General features: G+C 38.6%; 1 protein-coding gene across 1 annotated transcript; it reads left to right on the forward strand.

Moving 5' to 3' along the window:
• On the forward strand, window positions 1-21,713 carry LOC105035415 (beta-amylase 2, chloroplastic). The gene is made up of 11 exons (XM_073245792.1): window positions 1-239; window positions 339-897; window positions 1,367-1,612; window positions 3,082-3,165; window positions 3,364-3,567; window positions 4,207-4,401; window positions 5,458-5,622; window positions 6,239-6,499; window positions 7,131-7,349; window positions 8,000-8,219; window positions 21,391-21,713. Exons 2-11 carry the CDS (start codon window positions 421-423, stop codon window positions 21,417-21,419), a joined length of 2,100 nt encoding a protein of 699 aa, XP_073101893.1. The 5' UTR covers window positions 1-239; window positions 339-420; the 3' UTR covers window positions 21,420-21,713.
• Window positions 21,714-24,165: the final 2,452 nt, after the last annotated feature.

Raw genomic sequence — 24,165 nt, forward strand, 5'->3', positions numbered from 1 at the left:
GCGGCCGCACACGAGCGAAACCCTAGCGCATCCCAAACCCCACACACGACCCGGCCGGACCGCTGCCGGAGGAACCCACCGGCGCCACCTCCGGCCAGCAGTTACTCAGATCCGGCCTCCCTCTCGCCGGCCGCCCGGATCGCCGGAGGAGACCGGAGCGCCGCCTCGAATCGCCGCCGGAGGTACCAATTCCGTTGGAGAGGAGGTGCCTTTCGAGGAAAGGAGCGAGATCTCAACTAGTACCCTTTGTTCTCTATTTAAAATTTTAATTTTTAGTCTTCGGCATCGATCTAGGCAAAGGGAATTGAAGCTTTTTGATCTGAATTGTATCTGGAAAGGCCAGACGCACCTAGAAATGGAAAAGGCGTGGGAGCAAGAGTTGGGCTTGTAGCACCGGAGAAAAGAGGTCACGCGAGGGGTATGGCTCAGGAAATGGAGAAGCTTGGAGGGACCAGCGAGGAGGAGGACGATGAGGAGATGGAAATGGAGGTGAAGGAGGAGGAGGACGAGGAGGAGGAGGAGGAGGAGAGGGGGAGCGGCAGCCGCGAAGCGGCGGTGATGGGGATGGTGGCGCAGCCGGCGGGGGAGGACATGGGAGGCCGGTACTTCCAGCAACCAGGGAGGATCGATGGCGGAGGGGGGGAGGGGCTGATGCAGGGGGTGGTGATGAGGCGGCCACGGGCAAAGGAGGAGAAGGAGCGGACGAAGATGAGGGAGCGGCACCGGCGGGCGATCACGGCGAGGATCCTGTCAGGACTCCGGCGGCACGGGAACTACAACCTCCGGGCGCGGGCAGACATCAACGAGGTCATCTCCGCCCTCGCCAGGGAGGCCGGTTGGGCGGTGCTCCCTGACGGCACTACCTTCCCCTCCCGCTCCGCCTCCTCTTCTCCCCAGGTTTCCCTCCCTCCCCTCGGTTCTCCCTCCATTCCTTCGGTCGTGTCGGTTTTCTCTCGGTATTTTATTTTTGTTTCATTAATTTTTCTGGGCCAATGCAAAAAATTGGTGAGTGGAAGGTAACAGAAAACACGTATCAAGGACCTCTTCCCGTTGGAGTCGCTTAGAAACTCTTCCGAAATTATTGTCTCGATTCCCGTTCCGTTCCGTTCCGTTCCGTTCCGTTCCGTTGACCCCTTCCTAGACGTCCAATAGGTAGAACGGGAAACTAATTACTTAACGTGTATTTTAGCTACTCCTGTAGCCTGTAGGTCCTCATTTCGCGATTTCCTGATAACGACTCTCTCCGATTTTTTTTATTTTTTTTGTCATTGGGCGCGACCAAATTCTCTGTTGTCTCTGTGACTTGAGCTAGCTGGGCTAACGAGAGGCCCAAATGGGCTTCTTCGTCTCCACGCGTGTTTTCCAGGGCCCACCGGCGACATCCTCCGTGGCGCCAGCTCAGATCCAGCCGCTTCGTGGGGTCTCCCCCGGAGGGCTCCGCTCCGCGGAGTTCCGCCCCCTGAAGGGAGTATTCACGCCCACCGCCGCTTCCGCTTCCGCTTCCTACGATGGCCGGTGCCGGACGTCAGTCATGATGGGAGGCCACAGGGAGAGGATGGTCGACAGCTTGCCCCTTGCTGCCAGCTGCACCGATGGAGTTCACGGCAAGCAGGTGTATAAACTCTCACACCCATTTCTACTCGATTTGAGCCATCTGATCATGCCTATCCATCTTTATTCAATAGATTTTGGTGTTTTTGTGGCTTGCAATATTCAATGTCATATTGGATCAAGGTCTGCTTATAGCGATGGTAAAATGCGATACCATAGTACTTAATCTAATGCTAGAAATTTACAAATTATTATTGTTGCCTTGCCTGTTTTAGCTGATTTAATAACTTTTCATGGCAGCAAAATTACAAGCGTTATTTTCTCTTTTTAGTATTTTTAACATACATATAATTGCTCGAATGTGACTGATACTTATATTTAGAAATCACAGATACTAGTAAGGATGTTGACACAAGATGCTGATTACTTAATACTTCTGTCAATGGTCATAATTGATTAATAGTGGTAGACGCCTGTAACACTGATATGCATGACAATGTCAAACTAAAGTCTGATGCTAAATAGTTTGAATTTATTCCTTTTGACCTTCTAGAGTTGGTGCCGTATCATTACCCCATTATTTTTACTCATAACTGTTGATATTGTACATTTAGTGCATTTCAGTTTTCTTAACAATGTCTGGGTTTAATTCCATGACCTCCAAATCAGAAGTAGTTATGTCAAAAGAATCATTAAGTTGTAGGTCTGAAAGGAACAGATGTAATGACTTGTGGCATTGGGTCACTTTTTGTCTTTTATTAGTGCTGATTTGAATTTTGATACTGTTACAGTGTGGCCTTTTATTACATATTATTAACAGTACTACAATTACTATCAGTAAACAAATATCTTTAATAACATTGTCTATACTATTCTTTCATGCTGCTGCAAAATATTCTTAACTCTTCCATTGGTAACTTAATTTCCACAGCTTATACAAATGCTACATCATACATGAGTTCTACTTCTAGCATAGAAATAGAAAAAGAAAAAATGCATTTACTATTCTATACTGTAATTCCAAGTAATGAAAATGCCTGCTGCCCTGCATGGATAGGTTGGGATTTTGGTCTAATCGATAACCATTAACCAATACCTAGATGGATCACACTAAAGTCTTGAGTTTACACACTTTCTGGCAAAGTTAGGAAACACAGTAATTCTATGGGAAAAAAAGGATTGGGCATATGTATCTAGAGCCTATGGTTCTGCATGGGCCTTCAAGAAACTAGGTGCTGCTTGGTTTCTTGGCATCAAACCTACACTTCGACTATGATCATGGCAAACATGCAGTATACAATATCAGGCCTTTCAATTTCATATATCGTGGTCTTCCTCCTGCATTGGGATTATGGTGCTGAGCATAATACCGTTTTCATTTTATGAGGTTTTGCTATTTTTCTTATGATAACTGCTTCAGTTACCTGAACAGTTCTTTACCTCAACAGTCTGTTGCTTTGTATTTTTGGCTTCAGTTTTGCTGCAGCTGACATCATTGGTTGATTACATTGTTTGGTACTTGGATTTCAGGTGGCTGATATACTTCCAACTCATAGAATGCCAGAGCATGATTTTGCTGGCACCCCCTATGTTCCAGTATATGTGATGCTCCCTGTGAGTTGTTTTAATAAAGCTTTTATAGAGTGACTTTTACGATTTTATGTTGCAGATTCCATCATTCTTTTTTGCTACCTTCTGACATCAGGATTAAGATTCTACTTATTAATCTTTTATTGTCAGGATTAGATTTAAATATTGGAAAATAAATATTTATTCATAAAATATTTGCACTCTGATTTTTTGTGATGGTAGCTTGGTGTCATCAACATGAAGTGTGAGTTGGCTGACCCAGAGAGTCTAATAAAGCAGTTGAGAATATTAAGATCTGTCAATGTTGATGGTGTCATGGTTGATTGCTGGTGGGGAATAGTGGAAGCACATGCACCACAAGAATACAATTGGAATGGTTACAAGAGGCTTTTTCAGATTGTACGAGAACTGAAGCTCAAACTGCAGGTGAGAGTCCTACACATGCACTGCAATGCCGGGTCTAATGATCTTTCATGCAGGAACATGTGAATCCCTTTGCTGAGTACTTATTGTCAGTGTGTTGCGGAGGTGCCAGATATATTATCTAGGGCTTCTTATCTCCTTTGCCTGCATATTGGTTGGTTGTACCTCATCTTTGACAACTAAATTAACATCTACCCCAAAAGCTAAGCGGTGCTAAAACTCTAATATCGATCCTAATGCAGAATATTGTAGTTATAATCATGTTTCAGTGCATGCAATACTTCTGTGGGAGTCTCTATTAACCAAATAGTTACTATATATGCTACTGGGCAGTGGGCAAATTGCATCCTCAATCGGGTCGATAGGATCGACAGTGAACTAGTATATGCATGGCTTAGATTAGACAAAATTTGAAGCCTTTGGTTCTTGTGATTTCCCCCATTTCCTGAAGGAAAGAGAAGTAGTCTTTTGGAGTTACATGTAAAGCACAATCTCTAAGAACCATTAATTTTTATTTTCCCTTTTTTTGCTAGTAGCAATGCAAATTGCTTTCTGTTTTCTGGTTGGATTCTTATTTCAGTTATACCTATGTATCTGGAAGTTCTGATAAATTGCTGGTGTATCCATGCTTGCAATTGTAAGGTGGTCATGTCATTTCATGAATGTGGAGGCAATATTGGTGATGATGTATGTATTCCTTTGCCACATTGGGTAGCAGAAATTGGTAGAAGCAATCCGGAGATATTTTTCACAGATAGAGAGGGAAGACGAAATCCTGAATGCCTTTCATGGGGGATCGACAAGGAAAGAGTATTAAGAGGCCGAACAGCACTTGAGGTATAGCTGCTTGTTTTTTCTTGATTCATGAAAGAACAAGTGTCGGGTAACCTTATTCTGGTGATTGAAATTTATGTATGTAATGACAATTTATAAAGCCTGTTATTCGGATATACTTGGTATGCTATACCTGTTCTCGGAATGCCTTATTGAGAAGAAGTTTTTTTTTTTTTTTGGTTTGGTGATTGAAATTTATGTATGTAATGACAATTTATAAAGCCTGTTATTCAGATATACTTGGTATGCTATACCTGTTCTTCGAATGCCTTACTGAGATGGAGTTCTTTTTTTGTTTGTTTTAGTGTGGATGCCAGTCAAAAATCTACCAGCTACTATAAATTGAAAATCCAGTGTAACAAAGGCATATGCATGACAACATAGTGTAAGGAAGAAAAGTTTTTCTCATGGATTTATAATAATGTTATTGAAGAAATTCTAATCTTAGTTTGTCTTAGTGGATTTGAAGGCCTTAAATACAGTGCTCTTTCCAAAAAAGTCCAATGAAAATATTTTAAGATCTGATTTGTTTTTCATGAAACTTGTTCGGAAAGCAGCTCCAACTGATGAACTTTCTGATTGCCTGTACAGCTGATTTTGTCTTCTACTAGCAAACCAGGGTCATGAAATTCATGTTAAGAATAATTGGATGTGCAAATTAAGTAACAAAATAGAATTTAAAACTTATGCTATATTGCTTTGTTCCATTCTCTCTTGATATGTTTTGGCTTTGTTTCAGTTGGCCTCATTATGGATTCCTTTTATGCTTGTGGTTTTGGTGAAACATTTTTTTTTTCATGGTTTGTAATCCAAGCTATACTGGAAACAAATACTCACAGAACATACTTGTATATGTATTTCTCTTATGGCTGAAAGGAGGGTATCCTGGGAAGGAAAACTGAGAAGGAATTGTTTTGAAATATTTAGAGATAGTGATAATTGAGTTGTGGGAAGCTTTTCTGCATGCGTAATTTCTCATTTTTATATGAAAAATGTATTTTTAAGTTGTTTTAGGTAAATTTATTACCCTTGCCTTATGTTTACACGGATTTATTATAGGTCTACTTTGACTACATGAGAAGCTTTCGAGTAGAGTTTGATGAATTTTTTGAAGATGGTATTATCTCTGAGATTGAAGTTGGATTAGGTCCGTGTGGGGAGCTACGTTATCCATCATACCCAGTAAAGCATGGTTGGAGATATCCTGGCATCGGAGAATTCCAGGTAATCAGGTTTTCACCTGTCTCTTACATATCTCACAAATGATTGCAATTCTAGAAAGTTGAGTATTCTGTGATGCAGCTATGCAAAACACTAGTACTTTCAATATAGAAGGCATGTGATTCATTTGATGTACTTGAATTGTCTTCTTTATGGTCGCATAACATTGATGCATTGGTTTATAGCTGGGATGAGTTGATTGCAGTCAAAATCCAGACCAATCCCTTAGTAAGCATTATAAGCAGTTGATTGGAAGGACTATGGTGGTTGCTATCATTGTGCCATTATAGGCAAAATATATACCTTCCTGTCTTCTTCGAGCAGAAGATGAAAATGACAGGTCACTCGTGTGATATTCTGGACCCAAGTAACTGTTGTATGATAGAATTTGTATATATCCTAATGTGCCAGGGTAGAATATGCATCCACAATTGAAGTTCAGATTCTATTGTCAGACTGATATCTGTGCTTTGCAACAGCGATTTTGTAGGCAAAATCTAATTCGACATTGTTTGCCTCCTTAGCACATAGGCATTTTTTCGTGTATTTACTAGTCACTTATTTTATCTTCTGTTATATATTTTTCAACATGGCCACTGATAGAATTATAAATTTGTAGTGTTATGATCAGTATCTCATGAAGAGTCTGAGAAAGGCAGCAGAAGCAAGGGGGCACTCTTTTTGGGCAAGGGGGCCGGATAATGCAGGCTTTTATAATTCACAACCACATGAAACTGGATTCTTTTGTGATGGAGGAGATTATGATAGCTATTATGGTCGATTCTTCCTTAATTGGTATTCTCAGGTCTTGGTTGATCATGCTGATCGTGTGCTATCCCTGGCCAAATTAGCTTTTGAGGGCACATGCATTGCTGCCAAGGTAAGGGTGAATTCTGTTTTCTTTCTTCCATATATTGATTATGTTTTTCCTAATATTTCGTTAAGATTAACAGTTTTATTCAAGAGCCCTCACTTTCTCCTGAATGGAATTCAACACATTATTGACATCTGACATTGACATAATATTTAAAACTTGAAATAATATACAATTTTACTGCTGAGTTGCAGAGGCTTCCTGCTTTCAATTTTATAATTTTCAGTTTGGACTCTAAATAATTTTGTTGTACTTAGATGCATTTGGTATATTTTGAATTTTAAGTTTTTATGCTAGATCAGTCCATTGCTTGGGTACATTTCTTCTTTTGGATAGTCATCTCATGTTTCTCACCTCCTAACTAACAAATACCTCTGATATTCAAATTGTATGTGATCTCTGCAGAATTTTGTTAACCTCTCACTCCTCACAATGCTTTGGAGTTACTAATTCTATAAAATTTCTAAATGTTTTAGTTTGATCTTTGGCTGAATTTTGAGCTTTTCTACTCATCATATGAATCAAATTTTGCAATATTGCTGTTGTTTAGCATTACTTTTGCAGCTTTTAAGATGAAACCAGGAAGATGTTGTATAATCCCAATCCCTTAGCATCTGCTATATTCTTGTTGGAACAGATATCAGGTGTCCATTGGTGGTACAAAACAGCCAGCCATGCGGCTGAACTGACTGCCGGGTTTTACAACCCTTGCAATCGTGATGGCTATGCTTCAATTGCATCGATGTTGAAGAGGCATGGTGCTGCTTTAAACTTTACATGTGCTGAGTTGCGGACTTTGGATCAACATAAGGAATTCCCAGAGGCATTAGCAGATCCAGAGGGTTTGGTCTGGCAGGTATCTGTAGTAAAAACTAACTTGGAGGATTATTCTTGTCATGCTAATGGGTTATGTAAGCTTTGGTTGGACAAAAACTTGAAAAGAAGCAAATCCAGTATAGAAGACTTATGATTCTGAATCTTTAGTTCGAATATTGAAATTTTTGGTTTCTTTTGAAGTAACCCTAATATTTGAGAGTTATTTTATATTTAACTGATTCAACATGAACATCTACATTTATCTCTTCAGTTAGTAAACACAGTTCTGTATGACTCAGGAATGATTGTTCCTGCTATGGGTTATTTCTATGTGCATGTGATTGTCATGGAGTACAGCTAGAATAATGATGCTAAAAAAAAATTACTGTTGCGTGATATCATGTAATTCTTTATAAATAATAATTTGTTCCCAATATTGGAGAACCTTTGCTGTTTTAAGGGTGTCACTCTTCTTTCTCTGAATATCTTTGTGGTGGAAAAGAAGGGAAAGAGGGGCCTTCAACAGGGTGTTAAATTGTTGATTGTGCAAAGATTATGTGTTGTTTTGTTTATTGCTAGAGCAAAAGCAAGATTCTTTAGTAATCATCCGTGTTATAGATGTGGTGCCTGCTGTATAAAAATAAATGGTTGCAAACTAGTGATTGAAGCATAATCTGTTCCCATCATCAGGTGTTGAATGCTGCTTGGGATGTTTGTATACCAGTGGCTAGCGAAAATGCTCTTCCCTGCCATGATAGAGCCGGATACAACAAAATTCTGGAGAATTCCAAGCCAATGAATGATCCAGATGGAAGACACTTATCCGCATTTACTTACCTCAGGCTAAGTCCAGATCTCATGGAGAGTCACAACTTCCTAGAATTTGAGCGCTTTGTCAAAAGAATGCATGGTAAATATTGAGCCCTTATATACTTGTGTTACTTGTTGAAGAATTATATGTCTGCTTTAGTTACCTTCAATTATTAATTCTATTAATAACTAAGAGCTATATAATAGTAGTTACGGAACTGTATTTATGCAATTCTATTTGTATATCCATGGGTTGTTTTCTTTAAAAATTCAAAAAAAAAAACTGAATCTATTGTTTTAGTTTCAGAAAATGCTCCTATTATTTAGGAAGTTTATTGCTTTCTGGTCCATCAACAATTTCTTTTGTTGCATGAGGACATTGGCTTTAGAAAGCTGAATGATCTTCCCATACATTAGCTTCCCAGTTAGATGATATTCATAGTTGAGATGGTGGGCCTTATATACTTGTCAAATGCTCGAAAATTTATGCTAGAGAAAATTTTATTCTTTCCTGATAATATTGACTGTTGTGGATTTGGATGCTGCACTCGAAACTGATTTTGTAGGATCGTCTTAGTGATATTAAATCATGAAACAAGGTATTTAGCCATGTGATTCTCAGTTATGTCAATGTGTTTTGGTGATGTCATTGGGACTGTAATGATAAAAATGCAGTAATAAATAAATGCAAGAAAATAAGGTGTTGGAGCCATTTAACAGTGGTGCCTGTATCTCTAGCACATATTCATCATGGCAATTCTGAGAACTATGATTCTATGAACCTTCTGTAAGTTAATGTGAATAGAATGAAAGAGAATTCTTGTTAACAAAGAAAAATCTCGATCTGTATTTGCATCTTTCTTTGTAGTAAGAAGCAACTACCATCTAGATCTCTTTGGTTTCTCCATGCTCTCACTGCTAATTTTGGGCAAATGGCCTAGATGCAGAATAGTTGAGCATATTTAGACAGTTTCAAGAAAGGAGAACATTGAGATGGATGTGTTAGAAAATCGCTACAGTTTCGTACGTGTAGTTTAAAAATTTTTCTAGATATTAAGCAGTGAAAATAAATAAATTAAAATATTTTTAATTAAATTATGTACCAGATCAGATCTGAAAACCGTAGTTAAGATCTTGATACGAATATTTAACCACGATCTGAAATCTGAAAAAGAAAACAAACAGTTAGAAAAATAAATCGGAGATTAGATCTCCATACCTGGGATCCTGCGGATGTTCCGGGTTCTGATCGTAGCCGCGCATGCATCCAGTCTCTGCTGGTATCCACACGGAGATGCCTGATCGGAGTACCGAGATCACTGGTGTGCTAGCACCTTGCAGATCTCGCTCCTCATCCTTGGATCCATATTACTTCTTCTAGATCTCGAAGAAGGAGATCGCTGTGCGAACTCTTTCGCGCAGATCCGACGGGATCTGAACCAAATCACCATGAAGAGAAGAAGGATCCTTCTTCTTCTCTTCTTCTCTCTCTTTTCTCTTCTTAAATCTGATCTCTATCAGATCTGAGCGTTGGGATGTAAGGAAGAAAGGAGAGGGAGGCGTTGGGAGAGAAAATTGTGATATAAGAAAGAAGACACTTCTTCATATCTCACGCACACATTGAGTTTTGTCGCACAAAACCAATTCCTCTTCTCCCAACCACTTCCTCACGCCATAAAAGATCTTTTCTCCTTGAATCATAGCCGTTTAAATCACAAGAAAAGATTAGATGGGCGTTGAGATAAGGGAAGAAGGAAACATATCTCACGCCAACCATTAGCGCACACCCTCCTTTCTCCAATTTTTTTGTCGCACAAAAAAAATTCTTCCACACCCCAATCAAATGGATTTCTATCCTATGTTGAATCAAATTCAAATAGAAAAAATTTTGGAGGAAAAAGAATACCCTCCCCTTTCACTCTTGCAAGAAAAGGACGAAAAAAACAACGCCCCTCTTTCCTTCTTGGCGTGATTTTTGGAGAGAGAGTCTTAGGGGATCTGGGCTCTCCGAGTCTTGATTTTTTTAGTTCAAGTTGGGCCTTAATCGGGTTCAAATCGAGTCCAAAACAAGCCGAATTCGAAAAGGCTGTCAAGCCTGATCCAATCAAGCTTGAAATCCAAATCTGATTTGGATAATTGAATCCAATTAACATTAAATTAAATTATCTAATTAAATTAAATCTGATTTAAATTAATTAGGACTTAATTCATAATTTAATCAGCCTAAAAAAATTGCAACATTTACAATTAAATCTCTGCGCTAACAATTAGCAGCTGTCAAAACTGTAACGCTTACAAATTAGTAGTTTTTAAAATTCAAATTATCAATCCAATTGATAATTCGAATATGATCCAAGCCATTGATCAGGTCATACTCCTTTTGTGTGTGATCCTTCAGGTTCTATTTTGTCTGGTAGTGAGACATACCGTGATCTCCATCACAGTATCATCGAAATTTTATTCGATGGACTAGAATAATTCCAACTCACTTCAACAAAGATCGTTGATTCAAAAATGATCTTAGTGAGTTCTCACGATCCACCAGTAACGTCTAGTAATATGTAGTGGCAACCCAGTAGAACAGAAAAAATGAACTCTTAGGTGTAGTTACCGTGTGATACAATCCCTCTATCGTGAGTCCCGACTTGACGGAGGTCATGAAGAACTCGTCAAACCCCATCATCAGTCATATGCTAAATTGGCTCGACTCGAGTTCATCTGTGAATCTCGTGGAAACTCTTTTTCAGTATTCACACTTACTCTGGTCGGAGATTTTCTGAACTCAATCTTACGAATCGCATAGGACTTCTCCTTTTCTATCAAGGACGATGGATTTCATTTATGTGCATCTTACTTCAAACAGCGAATCTGAACCTACAATAGTCAACATACACAGCAAGGATCCGAATGGCTAGGTACCAAGAGAACGTGTAGTTAAACTAAGTAGCTTCTCTGGGAATAGTCAACATATCGCAGGTCAAAGGATCTGTCACACTACTGCAGCATTGAAAAAATCACTGACGAGTGAGTAGACATCCAAGTAGTTTCTCGTGTTGGTCACGCTTAGTGCAAGTTATTCTCTAACAACCACCTGCACTCTCACCCCAGTGTCTCTACACCGCAGACTCGAGACTCATCTGTCCTAAAGGGAGGTGATCCGTGCACCGATCTTGATTGATCACTGTCCTCCGTGACGATCCTTTGATCAAGAGCATTTAGAAATTAATCACTAATGATGTATGTCTTAAATTCTCAATACCTTGAGAATAAACAAAATCATCTTTGTTAATTTTCAAGAAAAATCATGGACACATAAGACATGATTGGTTATAAAGACTGCCCATCAAGTATAAAACATGCCTTAGAGAAAGGTATGTGTCCGCCAAGATTGGCTTCTAGAGCACACATTTAACAAACTCCCACTTGCACTAAAGCCAATCTGCCATATACCTGAGCTCCATCTTCTAAAGACAGGCTTCGATGTTTAGCTGGCTAAGTGACTCGGGCCTACCACATTCTATGTGGAGTTTACTCTCTGTACCTCGATATATTTCTACTTGAGGTAATCATGTATATCCTTGTTCTATGTGCATGGATTTTTGGTGAGACTTTGGCTCCTTAGCGAAGGGCTATGGACTATTATCTTTGCAGTACAATGTCAAAGCATCCAATGACATGACATCCAGTTCTGCAACTATCATAAGAATCAGAATGCATCCTGCACATCTATAGCATATTCAGCTTCCATTAGTCGACTGTCTGGAATACTTCCAACATATCGAACCAACATTACTCAAAAAAAACATGCTGATGTAGACATTCTACCATCAGGATTAGTGTATCCTTCCACTCTTAGCTCTAATCCTTCTTCAAAGACAAGGAATAATTCCTTAGTGCTTCTCAAGTACTTAGAAATATTTTTACAGCAATTCAATACTCCTAGTCTGGATTCGACTAATATTTGCTCGTGACTCTCACAGCAAGATATACGAAGTCGAGTACATAGAATGGCATACACCTATGCCCAAGAGGATGATGGAGCCCTTTTGGAGGTTTCAATGCTGAACCCTTTCAGCACCTTTTCTATGTACTTATCTGTGAAAAACATTCTTTCAGGATTTATCACTATAGACCTTTTATTTCCAGAATGTTTGATTTAGGTCTTTGATAAAAAATTCTATATGTAACCACATCATAACCGATATCAGTATGGGATCCTCTCACTAATCTTCATGTAACTACATGATTCCTCATTTTATGTTGTTGTAGGTATTGGGATCATCCCTATGTTCCTAATCTCCCTCGAGAAATACTTTCTCTGAATCTTTTGTAAGAGTACCAAGTATCTTTCCAAAGGATGGGAGATCCTACGAGATCTACGAGGTGGAGAAAGTACTACATATATTGGCTCATCTTAAATAGATTATACAGGTTCTGTGACTCGTTCTTTAGAGATTTTCTTTTTGAGTTCATCCTTCCACTGTTTTCAAGAAAACAGTATGATTGCTCACAATCACATTGTGAACCATTGGGAAGAGAGTGATATCCCAAACCCTTTTGGGATACCCCATAAATAAGCTCTCAAAGATCTATCCTCTAACTTATCCACCATATCATATCTCATATGATGTGGTGAAATCAACTTTACGGAGAACCTAATTTAAATTTCAAAAATTAAATTTTATTCCTAAAGAAATAAAAATTAAATTAGTGATATTCATAATGGATCGGATCATATCTTATATAGCACCATTGCTCTTCACAGATACACCATTGAGTTGAGGTGTATAAGGAGAATTCCATCATGAAATCATGCCATTCTCTTTAGATAATCGATAAATTTTTTATTTGGTATTGCATCTTCGATCTGATCGAAGTACTTTTAAGATTTTTTCGATTTATCTTTTTTACTTCACATTTGAATTCTTTGAACCTTTCAAAGTCTTTCAGATTTGTATCTCTCATACATATCTGTACCATAATAGTTCATTGATAAAGATGAAGCAGTGATAATCTCCTAGTATGGCTCATCAAATGGGCTATACACATCGTATGTGTACTAGGGTAAGTATCTCAGTGGTCCTATCCCTTTGTCCCATGAAGGACAGCTTGGTCATTAATCTTCAAAGAGATGATTCACAGACTAGATATGACTTAACAGTCAATGAGTCTAAAGGCCCATTTTCTCCAGTCGATAAATCATTTCTTCTCATACATGACTTAGTCAAAAGAATCATCTATATACTTCAAGTTATTTGGTTCTGGATCTCTCAAATCCAATGGCATTCACTATTTGCTCAAATAATTTTCACAAATGCATCACCATGCAAATGATAATGAGCTAAATCCAAATGGTAATCACCGAGCTTAGGTGCTCACGGCCTCAATACAATGTTTGCACCATTGCCGACTCAAAAGAGTCACTTCACTTCTCTCAGTCCTCTTCCTTAGACCTTATATTAAAGTGCATAATATGCACCAGAGTCTAATGAAAAGAAAAAACTGTAAGATCAATTTTGAGCAATTCGACATACCTTCTAAAGACACGTAAATATTTCTTTAAATTCTCCAGGTATGTACCTCTGAACTTTTCAAGATCCCTTAGTTACCAGCATATTGATCAATTTAGTTAAAGTGCTATAATATTTATTCATATAATAGTTTCATAAACTATCTGTATGAATTAGAAATTACAGGGTCAAATCCATTAGCAATTTCTTATACATAATCATATTGAGCTTTTCAAGCTTTTCAATATCCTTGATCATCGATCATGGACAAACTGCCCATCACGCATCTTATGCACTGTGCGACTCTGATCATCTCACAACTATTGTAGATGAATCAGCATGTTATAGGCAGTCTACATGTCTTTATGCATATATTGGATTTCATCAACTATGAAGTTTAATTTATAGCATCTAACCTAATTGTCAATGTCCAACCATTTGTCAACTATAGCTCGTTGACTATAGATTGGACAAGATGATGAATTGGGTTAACTTGATCAAGAATATGATTTAATTTCTAAAAACTAAGAACTATTCTTAGATTTTTGAGCCAGAATATGTAATTGATTTCGATTAAGTGGTTGATATCTAGGATTCGAGTTAGAGTGTTGGAAGCTAAAGAATTGATCATAGAGAGTAAAAGTTTAATTAGATGATTGTACTTGTAATAGTTTGTTCTAGGGACTAAAAATAAATAAAGACTCTCACTAATTTTTTGAGTCTCTCATACTCGGGTGGAGAAATGGAAATCTTAACGTGATAATTGGTTCTAGTGGGTGCTACGATCCCATCGATGTATGGTACCTCACATAACAATTATTGATGACACGTATGCCAATGCGTGGATAATTCTTTGTTCAGATGTTTCTCCAGATTTGTTGCAGCGATTTGGTCTCTACGTCCTGTGGTCTCACCTAACAGTTATTGACACATTTTTTAGTTAAGTCTGACCCACCGTTCACCAGCGAGTGCAAAGTCGTCATTAGATTTCTCACCTAACAGTTATTGGGCCCAACCCCATTTTTATCCTAGGACATCTAATGCTAATAGAGTGGTTGTGCCTTTCCGATGTAATTGAACCACTGTAACCAACCGAGAACGATCAATGCCAAAAAAAGCACCCGCATCTCTACAATGGTGGAAGACCAGTAGACTTAATATTTAGTGAGGAGATTTGGGTTCAGGTATCTTCTAATTAGTCACATACATCTAATGTAATGACTAATCTGATTTGGGTCAGCATATTTCATGTCTGACCAATCTAGTCGGCATGGGTGAACTCGGATCAACAAATAACCTCATACAAAACATAATCTCTCAAGATGGCCAAGTGAAGATGAGTGGGGGTCTCCCTGTTGCTTTTCTTAGACACCGATGAATTGGTCAGGTTAGACAACGAAATCAATTAAATAACCACCATCTAATACTTGTTTTAGACACTAAATTGGTTAATTAGAATCAATTAGGTTAACCTATAGACCCAAAGTCGAACTGTTGAATCAAATTCGATCTTGATTTAATCAATTCACATCATATGTGAATCAATTTGACCAACTACAACTAAATTCAATTTTAAGCCTCTTTAATCTAATCCCAACTAATTCTTGATTAGGTTTGATCAACTGCTCAAAATTAAAAAAAGGTTCTAACCTGATCTAATCAATGACCCTAGTTGTAGTTTAATCTTTAAACCTAATTTGTTCAATTCATACTTGAAGCCCATGTTTTATGCATTGAAATTTAGATCTTAAATTCGTAATTTTAAATTTTATAATTTCAAATCTTAATTCTCAATTAAGTGCATTATGTACATGGATTTAAGTTTAGATCTCGAAACAATTTCTAATCTAAACAATTTATATTATATTCATACAATATCGCTATTTGCAGAATCGAGTCGACTTCACTCTGGTACACGAATCGACTTGTCATAGTGAGTCAGCACACACTGAGACAAATAGAAATCTGTAGACCTAGCCTGCATAATTGAGTCGGCTCATCAGCAAATGAGCTGACCTACCAGGATCTTGAGTCGACTCCAACAAAAATGAGTCAACTCACCAAGCACTCGAGTTGGACCCAATTGAAAATCGAGTCGACTTCACAGACATACCAGTCACAGTTTCATATTTTTATGCAAACAAAGCCTAAGGTTTTGGATTTAGGGTTTTACAAAAATTAAGTTTTAGATCATGTGTCAAAACAATATATCATATATAATATTTTAGCGATCTAAAACACATAAAAATACATGCATAATCTGATTTAAATCTAAAATATGTATCATATACAATTTTCTGGTCGCTGTTCATCTTCATGGAAAATATCACAGTCGGCACCCCGACACGTCATAAGAGAGAATCCATCAAATGGGCAAGAGAGGGACTTTAATCCCATCTTATGACCGGACGGCCATGGTGACTATCCCAATTCGATTACTAAGCTACTAAAAATTTAATCTAACATATCACATATGTAATCAATTAAAAATCAGATCTAATTATTTTTCACATGTCAAATATATGAACAATAATATTGAATTTGTGCATGTAAGAAAAATTTCAGCAATCATACTAAATCCAAATTAAATTTTAATTAATATTTTCAGATCTAAAATTAATTTCAGATATGAATAATTCATGATTTATTTCAAATCTAAAACGATTTCAGATCCAAAATAATCCTGTAATCATATTACAGCACGTAGAAAATTCAAATCTAACCTTAATCGATGTTCTACATCGTTCTAGGACAATCGTTCAACATAACAGGGTTATGCTAGGACAACCTTATTTCAGAATGAGTAGATCATTAAACTAGCCTTCAGATCTGATTTCTACAAATCAGATTTCAGATCTGAGGGATTTTCATGTTCGTATCAAAATCTATGCTCTGATACCATTGTTAGAAAATTGCTACGGTTTCGTACGTGTAGTTTAAAAATTTTTCTAGATACTAAGCAGTGAAAATAAATTAATTAAAATATTTTTAATTAAATCACGTATCAGATCAGATTTGAAAACCGTAGTTAGAATCTTGATACGAACATTCAATCTTGATTTGAAATTTGAAAAAGAAAACAAACAGTTAGAAAAATAAATCGAAGATCAGATCTCTATACCTCGGATCCTACAGATGTCTCAGATTCTGATCGTAGCTGCACACACGCCCAGCCTCTGCTGGTATCCACATGGAGACGTCTGATTGGAGCACCGAGATCATCGGTGTGCTTGCACCTTGCAGATCTCGAAGAAGGAGATCGCTGTGCCGATCTGACGGGATCTGAACTAGATCATCATGAAGAGAAGAAGGATCCTTCTTCTTCTTTCTCTTTTCTCTTCTTAGATTTGATCTCTATCAGATCTGGACGTTGGGATGTAAGGAAGAAAGGAGAGGGAGGCGTTGGGAGAGGAAGTTGTGATGTAAGAAAGAAGACACTTCTTTATGTCTCACGCATGCCTACTCTTCATGTTGAGTTTTGTTGCACAAAACCAATTCCTCTTCTCCCAACCACTTTTTCATGCCATAAAAGATCTTCTCTCCTTGAATCATAGCTGTTCTAATCACAAAAAAAGATTAGATGGGCGTTGAGACAAGGGAAGAAGGAAATATATCTCATGCCAACAATTAGCGCATGCCCTCCTTTCTCCAATTTTTTTGTTGCACAAAAAAAATTCTTCTACACCCCAGATGGATTTCTATCATATGTTGAATCAAATTCAAATAGAAAAAAATATAGAGGAAAAAAAATACCAGATAAGGTGGGGCACCAATAGTCGCCAACTATTGGCGCCCCCTCCCCTTTCACGTGCACAAGAAAAGAAGGACGAGAAAAACAACGCCCCTCTTCCCTTCTTGGCATGATTTCTGGAGAGAGTCCTAGGAGACCTAGGCTCTTCGAGTCATGGTTCTTTTGGTTCAAGTTAGGCCTTAATCGGGTTTAAATCGAGTCCGAAACGAGCCGAATTCGAAAAGGCTGTCAAGCATGATCCAATCAAGCTTGAAATCCAAATCTGATTTAGATAATTAAACTCAATTAATATTAAATTAAATTAAGTCTAATTAAATTAAATTTGATTTAAATTAATTAAGATTTAATCCATAATTTAATCAGCTCAAAAAAAATTACAACATTTACAATTAAGTCCTTGTGCTAACAATTAGCAGTTGCCAAAACTGTAATGCTTACAAATTAGCAGTTTTTAAAATTCAAACTATCAATCCGATCGATAATTCAAATATGATCCAAGTCATTGATCAGGTCATACTCCTTTTATGTGTGATCCCTTAGGTTCTATTCTGTCTGGTAGTGAGACATACCGTGATCTCCATCACAGTATCATTGAAACTCTTTTCGATGGGATAGAACGATTCTAACTCACCTCAATAAAGATCGTTGATCCGAAAATGATCTTAGTGAGTTCTCACGATCCACCAATGACGTCTAGCAACATATAGTGGCAACCCAATAGAACAGAAAAAATAAACTCCTTGATGCAGTTATCGTGTGATATAATCACTCTATCGTGAGTCTCGACTTGACGGAGGTCATGGAGAACTCGTCAAATCCCATCGTCAGTCATATGCTACATTGGCTCGACTCGAGTTTATCTGTGAATCTCGTGGAAATTTTTTTTCAGTATTCACACTTACTCTAGTCAGAGATTTTTTGAACTCAGTCTTACGAATTACATAGGACTTCTCTTTTTCTACCAAGGACGATAGATTCCATCTAGATGCATCTTATTCCAAACAGCGAACTTGAACCTACAATAGTCAACATACACAGTAAGGATCCGAATAGCTAGGGACCAAGAGAACGTACTGTCAAACTAAGTAGCCTCGCTGCGAATAGCTAACATACCGCAGGTCAAAGGACCAGTCACACCACTGCAGCATCGAGAAAATCACTGACGAGTAAGTAGATATCCAAGTGGTTTCTCGTGTTGGTCACGCTCAGTGCAAGTTGTTCTCTAACAACTACCTGCACTCTTATCCCAGTGTCTACATTGCAGACTCGAGACTCATCTGTCCTAAAGGGAGGTGATCCGTGCACCGATCTTGAATGGATTGATCACTGTCTTTCGTGACGATCTTTCGATCGGAAGCATTTAAAAATTAACCACTAATGATGTATGTCTCAAATTCTCAATATCTTGAGAATATATAAAATTATCTTTGTTAATTTTCAGGACAAATCATGAACATATAAGACATGATTGGTTATAAAGACTGTCCCATCAAATATAAAATATATCTAGAGAAAGGTATGTGTTAGCCAAGATTGACTTTTAGAGCATACATCTAACAGGATGAATGATGAAAATTACAAAGCAAAAATTAAGAAATGAGTTAGATGACAAATTAAGGACAATGTCATCGAGAATTAACTTGTGTGAGCATGCATAACAAATATTTTAGGGCTCAAGTAAGAGGTGTGATTTAGTTCATGCTGAAAGATTCAGAGGGGAAGATCTAAGACAACATGGATGTAGGTTGCGCAAAAGAAATGGAATAAATAGAAATGACATTTCTGTATTTTTTGCCGACTTAATTGGGTTGCTTGAATAGATAAGGTTCAATAAAGCTGATTTCAAATAGATGGAACAAGGCTGAATGGTTATGTTATGATAATCTGGAGTTCCATATACATTCACTAGTGATCATATAAAGAGAAGAATCTGCTTTCATGCTGATTATTGAACGAGGACCATTAAGGGTCCATCTGGTGTAAGTGAGCACCATCAAACACACTGCTGATGCTAAGGCTGTCACGCCCCAAATCCGGGACATAACACGGGCATGCTACCGAGGGATGGACCCACGATAACACGAAGCCAAAATTCTTCTTAAATATAATAACAGGTGTATCTCAAATAAATGTAATAATAAAGTTCAATTCAATTATTTAATTAAACCAAAACTGGTTCAGAGCATCTAAATCCAGAGATAAAATAATCCAAGTCTTAAAATTTATAATGACTATAATCCATAAACATAAACTGAATTCCTAGAGCAAAATTTCTAAACTTGCTTTGCTGATCTTCAAGTCTGGATTCTCTTTCCTTCGATCCTAGCCTTATTTCTCTGTACATGAAAGAGAAAACAAAAAGAATATGAGCTACACTAGCTCAGTAAGTAGACTTCCGCTTCTTTACCGGATCAAGCATAAGTTTTCTATGATAATGCATCATTTAGCAAATATCAATTATTGCGAAAATAAATATTTCATAAAGCATATAATAAAACAAGTTATAAACTCATCATGCATGCATAAATCATGTATATTTCACAATTATGAATCGTAAATCATTTTCATCATGTATTCATGTCATGTTTCAAAATATTGCTCACAGATATTCGTGCTAAGGTCACTATTATACCCGTGACAGGACCATGTTTCTTAATCGACAGAGTTCTTAATTCATGTGCCAACTTTATACCCGCTGGCAGGGTCATGTTTCGTGTGGATGCTAGCTCCGGATGTCGACCTTCTCGAAGGAATTCATTCATAGCTATCTGAGAGCCTTTGAAATCATTTTATTTTTTTCTTAAAACATACATATACATAAATAGAAAAACAATAAAATTCATGCTTCATAATTATATATTTTTTTTATATGACATATTCATGAAATCAATGCACATAATAAAACATGCTTTTTCATATCACATATGCTGATCCTTATTTTATAAAAAAAATTATGATTTCATCAATAGCAATTCTTTGCATAAAAACATGATTATTTAAAAAATAAATAAGGAGCATAAGATCTACTTAACTCGATCGTCCGGGACCTTTTAATCTTCCTTAAAAGAATCAGGCAGTCCTATTTAAAATATTAAATCATTAATAAATTTCATATTTTTAATAAAATTACATAATATAAAGAAATGACCGATTTGATGATCAGTCCAATAAATCTCTCCCTTCGGCTCTAACCCGATTTAAGGTCATAGGTCCTTAGAAGTGAAGAAGATAGCCTAATAAGAGATTCATAGGATTTCTTGGAGAGAGAATTTTTTTTTTTCCTTCCCGTGGCCTTCTTTGGCCGGAACAGGAGACCTAAAGGTCTCCGTTCCCCACGTCGGCCGTTCACGGCCACCCCTTGCCCGGCGGTGGCCAGCGGCAAGGGAGGCCTTCCCCCGAGTTCGGAGGGCCTGCACCGGCTGTCGGGGATGACCGTCGGTGCCGGAAAATCGGAGTAAAGAGGAGACGAAAACAGGGATTTTCTTTTCCAGCAAAATCCGGTGACCCCATCGCCGGCAATCCTGCCCATAGGTACGGGAAAGAAGGGAGAGAAGAGAGGGAGAGGAGGGAGACCTTACCACAACCTCCGGTGACCCCCACCGGCGTGAAATCGCGGCGAGCACAGGTCGAGGGGCCGCGGCTTCAAACGAGAAAATCGAAGAAAAATCTCCGGCAATCGTCGGTGACTGAAGGGTTTACCCATAGAGGAGAGGGGGGTTCTTATAGAGTTCGTCCTAGGGTCTTTTAATGGCCCTAGGACTCCGATTTTTGATCGGAGTCTTCCTGCTCTTTTTTTTTTTTTTTTTTTACAGGGCTTAGTGGGCCGGGCTTTCACAAAGGCTGTCATTGCAGGGAAGCAATTAGCAGTTACTATAGTTGACATCATGCAAACCTGTCATAAATTAATTACTAAGCATTTTTCAAACCTCTTTTTTTTTTTAACACTTTTGTCCTTGCATGATCAGTACTTTATCGGCATAAAGTTGCATGACAAGTCTACCGCCTTGCAGGTGAAGCAGTTCTTGATCTCCAGGCATAGGAGCTCATTCATGATTCTAGTATTGTCTCAAGTATTGAATCCCTCTTCGCCTAAATGGACAGCGGCGTCTTTGCAGGTGTAGGAGAACTGTTCTCTACTGAGAGCTAAAAGCCTAACCCTTCTGTATAGGAACTCCACAAAGAAATAGCAATTCTGACCTTTCTAATCTTTCCCCTTCATTGATCAAATAGATCAAGATGTATGCTGCATGCAGCAAAATAGTCTAGTCTGATTCTTGGTAAAATATTGTAAAGTTCTTGCAGTAGCTCCTTTCAGAGTAACCTTATCCCGACATCCTTCCCCTGCTTTGCCCTTGCAGAGTTTTGTTCTGCGAGCTAATGGCTGCCTGCATGGTATGTCATAGATGCGCATTCTACCGGTTATTATTATGGTTTTGCAGAACAGCTGATTTTTTATTACCAAGTGAGCAAGAGCAGCTCTGCCTATTTACAGATGCTTGCATTTCTCTTCCACTTTTCTGAGTGGAAAGCTAATCGATTGTTGGGGAGAAGTCGTTTTAAGCAGATTTAATTGCACCTGATATGCATATGCAACTGAGGTTATATAGCAATTCGACATGGGCGGTAGAGATCTGTAATTTGCTGTAGAAATCAAAATGTTTCTTGAGACCATGTAAAAGCTATGCCCATCCATCTGACCACGTGTTTCTGGGCCTGCTTGTCGCTTGTGCGGATAAAAGTGCCGTGAGTTATAATCTTGGTTGAAGTTGGGATTCTAATAGATGCAGGAGTCTCGCCCCTTCACGTGCGCTTGTGATGATGTTATGGTTGACAAACTGATTCAAACTGGAGCATTGGATTTTTTTTCTCTTCCCTTGGAATCCTCATGAATCATGATGTCAATCATAATATTTTGAGTAACCTGCCCCCAAAAAGGATGTGGAAGATGTTGATCCTATCCCGATGCAGCATCAATATCCCTCAGCCTACAGTTTAAGTTGGTAGATCTTGGTAATTTGATGTTTTATTTGGGTTTGGTCGTTGTATCTTTACGTGAATTGGTTTAATATGATAACATGGTTCGATGTGATTTTATCTTTGAAATGGCTTGTTACTATGATCCTGTTTGGCATGGTCGTTGTTTCTGGCTTTTATTTAAAAAAAAAAAACAAAGAAATAGTGATTGGTAATCTATTCCGTATTTTTGATTTTCGGCAATTAGTTTAAAAAATTATATGGAAGCTGAAAAATCTTGTTCCAAAGTTTTTGAGAATCAAAAACTATCATGATTTGTCGCCGCGCCAACTGCTAGCTGTCAGCTACTATTGGTCACATACGTCTATTGTTGTCACTACCATTTTTATCACCACCACCGTCCGCAGTTAACACCAAACACATAACAAACTAATCAACAGCTTCCACATATTAATTTCAAAAAATAAAAAGATAATTTTAGTTTTCAAAAATTGAACATTTAAAACAAAAAACTATACCAACTGCTATCTATATCTGACTTATACTCATAAGATGTTAAACATTTGTTTAATTTATAATCACGTGAAAAGGGAAATTGGGTGGGAGAGCGAGGACGAGGGGGTAAAGACCTAGCTCTACCGACTCGATGTACCAAGATCTGGTGCCTGAGCACGTCTGTTTATGATTTAAATAACCAATGCCAAGATCTAAGCAGTTAGAACGAACCTAAAGAAAGCTGGATACACATGATCTTCAAACAAATCCAAGCTAAAAAGTTTGAACCCCTAATCACAAAATTGGGTTCCAATTCCACGAGAAAGGGTTTAAGCCCAGGTTCATATAAATGCCGAACCTAGCAGAGAGATTCAAACCTAGAAGCATGTCAAGGGATTCTAACCTGATCCAAGTGGTTTAACCTAACTAAGCATGAATGTCTGGAGGCAGTAGACATAATAATCAGGGTCAAACCTTGAGCTTATTAAGTTAAATTTGGGTTCAAAAAACAACTCAAATTCTTTATTAAATTAAATCAAATGAAGTGGCTCCAATGGTCTATAAAGAATTTAGACTATTTGAAGTGGACAATTGTGATCCATACTGTTGGATATAAAATACCCCCCAGCCGAAGTTCGTGACAGGAGTGACCCTTCAGGGATTCTACCGACTTCCGACTTTCGGCGACATCTTTCCGAACCTCTCCGACGGCCGAGCCTCCGCAACATTCCCAAGTTCTGCCGATGGATAAACCCCCACTAGCGTCGATCGGATTCTTCACGACGGACAGACTCCACCCAAGTTTCTACCTGCTAGACTTCATTCGGATTCCTACGGGAGCCGGACTTCGTCCCCGACTCCGACTGCAGGAAGACTTCATCCGGACTCCTACGGGAGCCGGACTTCGTCCCCGACTCCAGCTGCAGGAAGACTTCATTCGGACTCCTACGGGAGCCGGACTTCGTCTCTGACTCCGACTGCAGGAAGACTTCATCCGGACTCCTACGGGAGCCGGACTTCGTCCCCGACTCCGGCTGCAGGAAGACTTCATCCGGACTCCTACGGGAGCCGGACTTCGTCCCCGACTCCGGTGCAGGAAGACTTCATCCGGACTCCTATGGGAGCCGGACTTCATCCCCGACTGGACTCCTACGGGAGCCGGACTTTGTCTCCGACTCTGGCTGCAGGAAGACTTCATCCGGACTCCTACGGGAGCTGGACTTCGTCCCCGACTCTGACTGCAGGAAGACTTCATCCGGCCTCCTACGAGAGCCGGACTTCGTCCCCGACTCCGGCTGCAGGAAGACTTCATCTAG

The sequence above is a fragment of the Elaeis guineensis genome, chromosome 11 (genome assembly GCF_000442705.2).
Source record: "Elaeis guineensis isolate ETL-2024a chromosome 11, EG11, whole genome shotgun sequence".
In the NCBI taxonomy this organism is placed as follows: Eukaryota; Viridiplantae; Streptophyta; class Magnoliopsida; order Arecales; family Arecaceae; genus Elaeis; species Elaeis guineensis.

What these genes read in the sequence shown, in the direction of transcription:
- LOC105035415 (XM_073245792.1), top strand. Translation starts at nt 421, where the DNA reads ATGGCTCAGGAAATGGAGAAGCTTGGAGGGACCAGCGAGGAGGAGGAC. An exon ending in ATGGAGTTCACGGCAAGCAG is followed by an intron (nt 1,613 to 3,081) that starts GTGTATAAACTC and finishes CTTGGATTTCAG; the next exon opens with GTGGCTGATATACTTCCAAC. An exon ending in AACTGAAGCTCAAACTGCAG is followed by an intron (nt 3,568 to 4,206) that starts GTGAGAGTCCTA and finishes TGCAATTGTAAG; the next exon opens with GTGGTCATGTCATTTCATGA.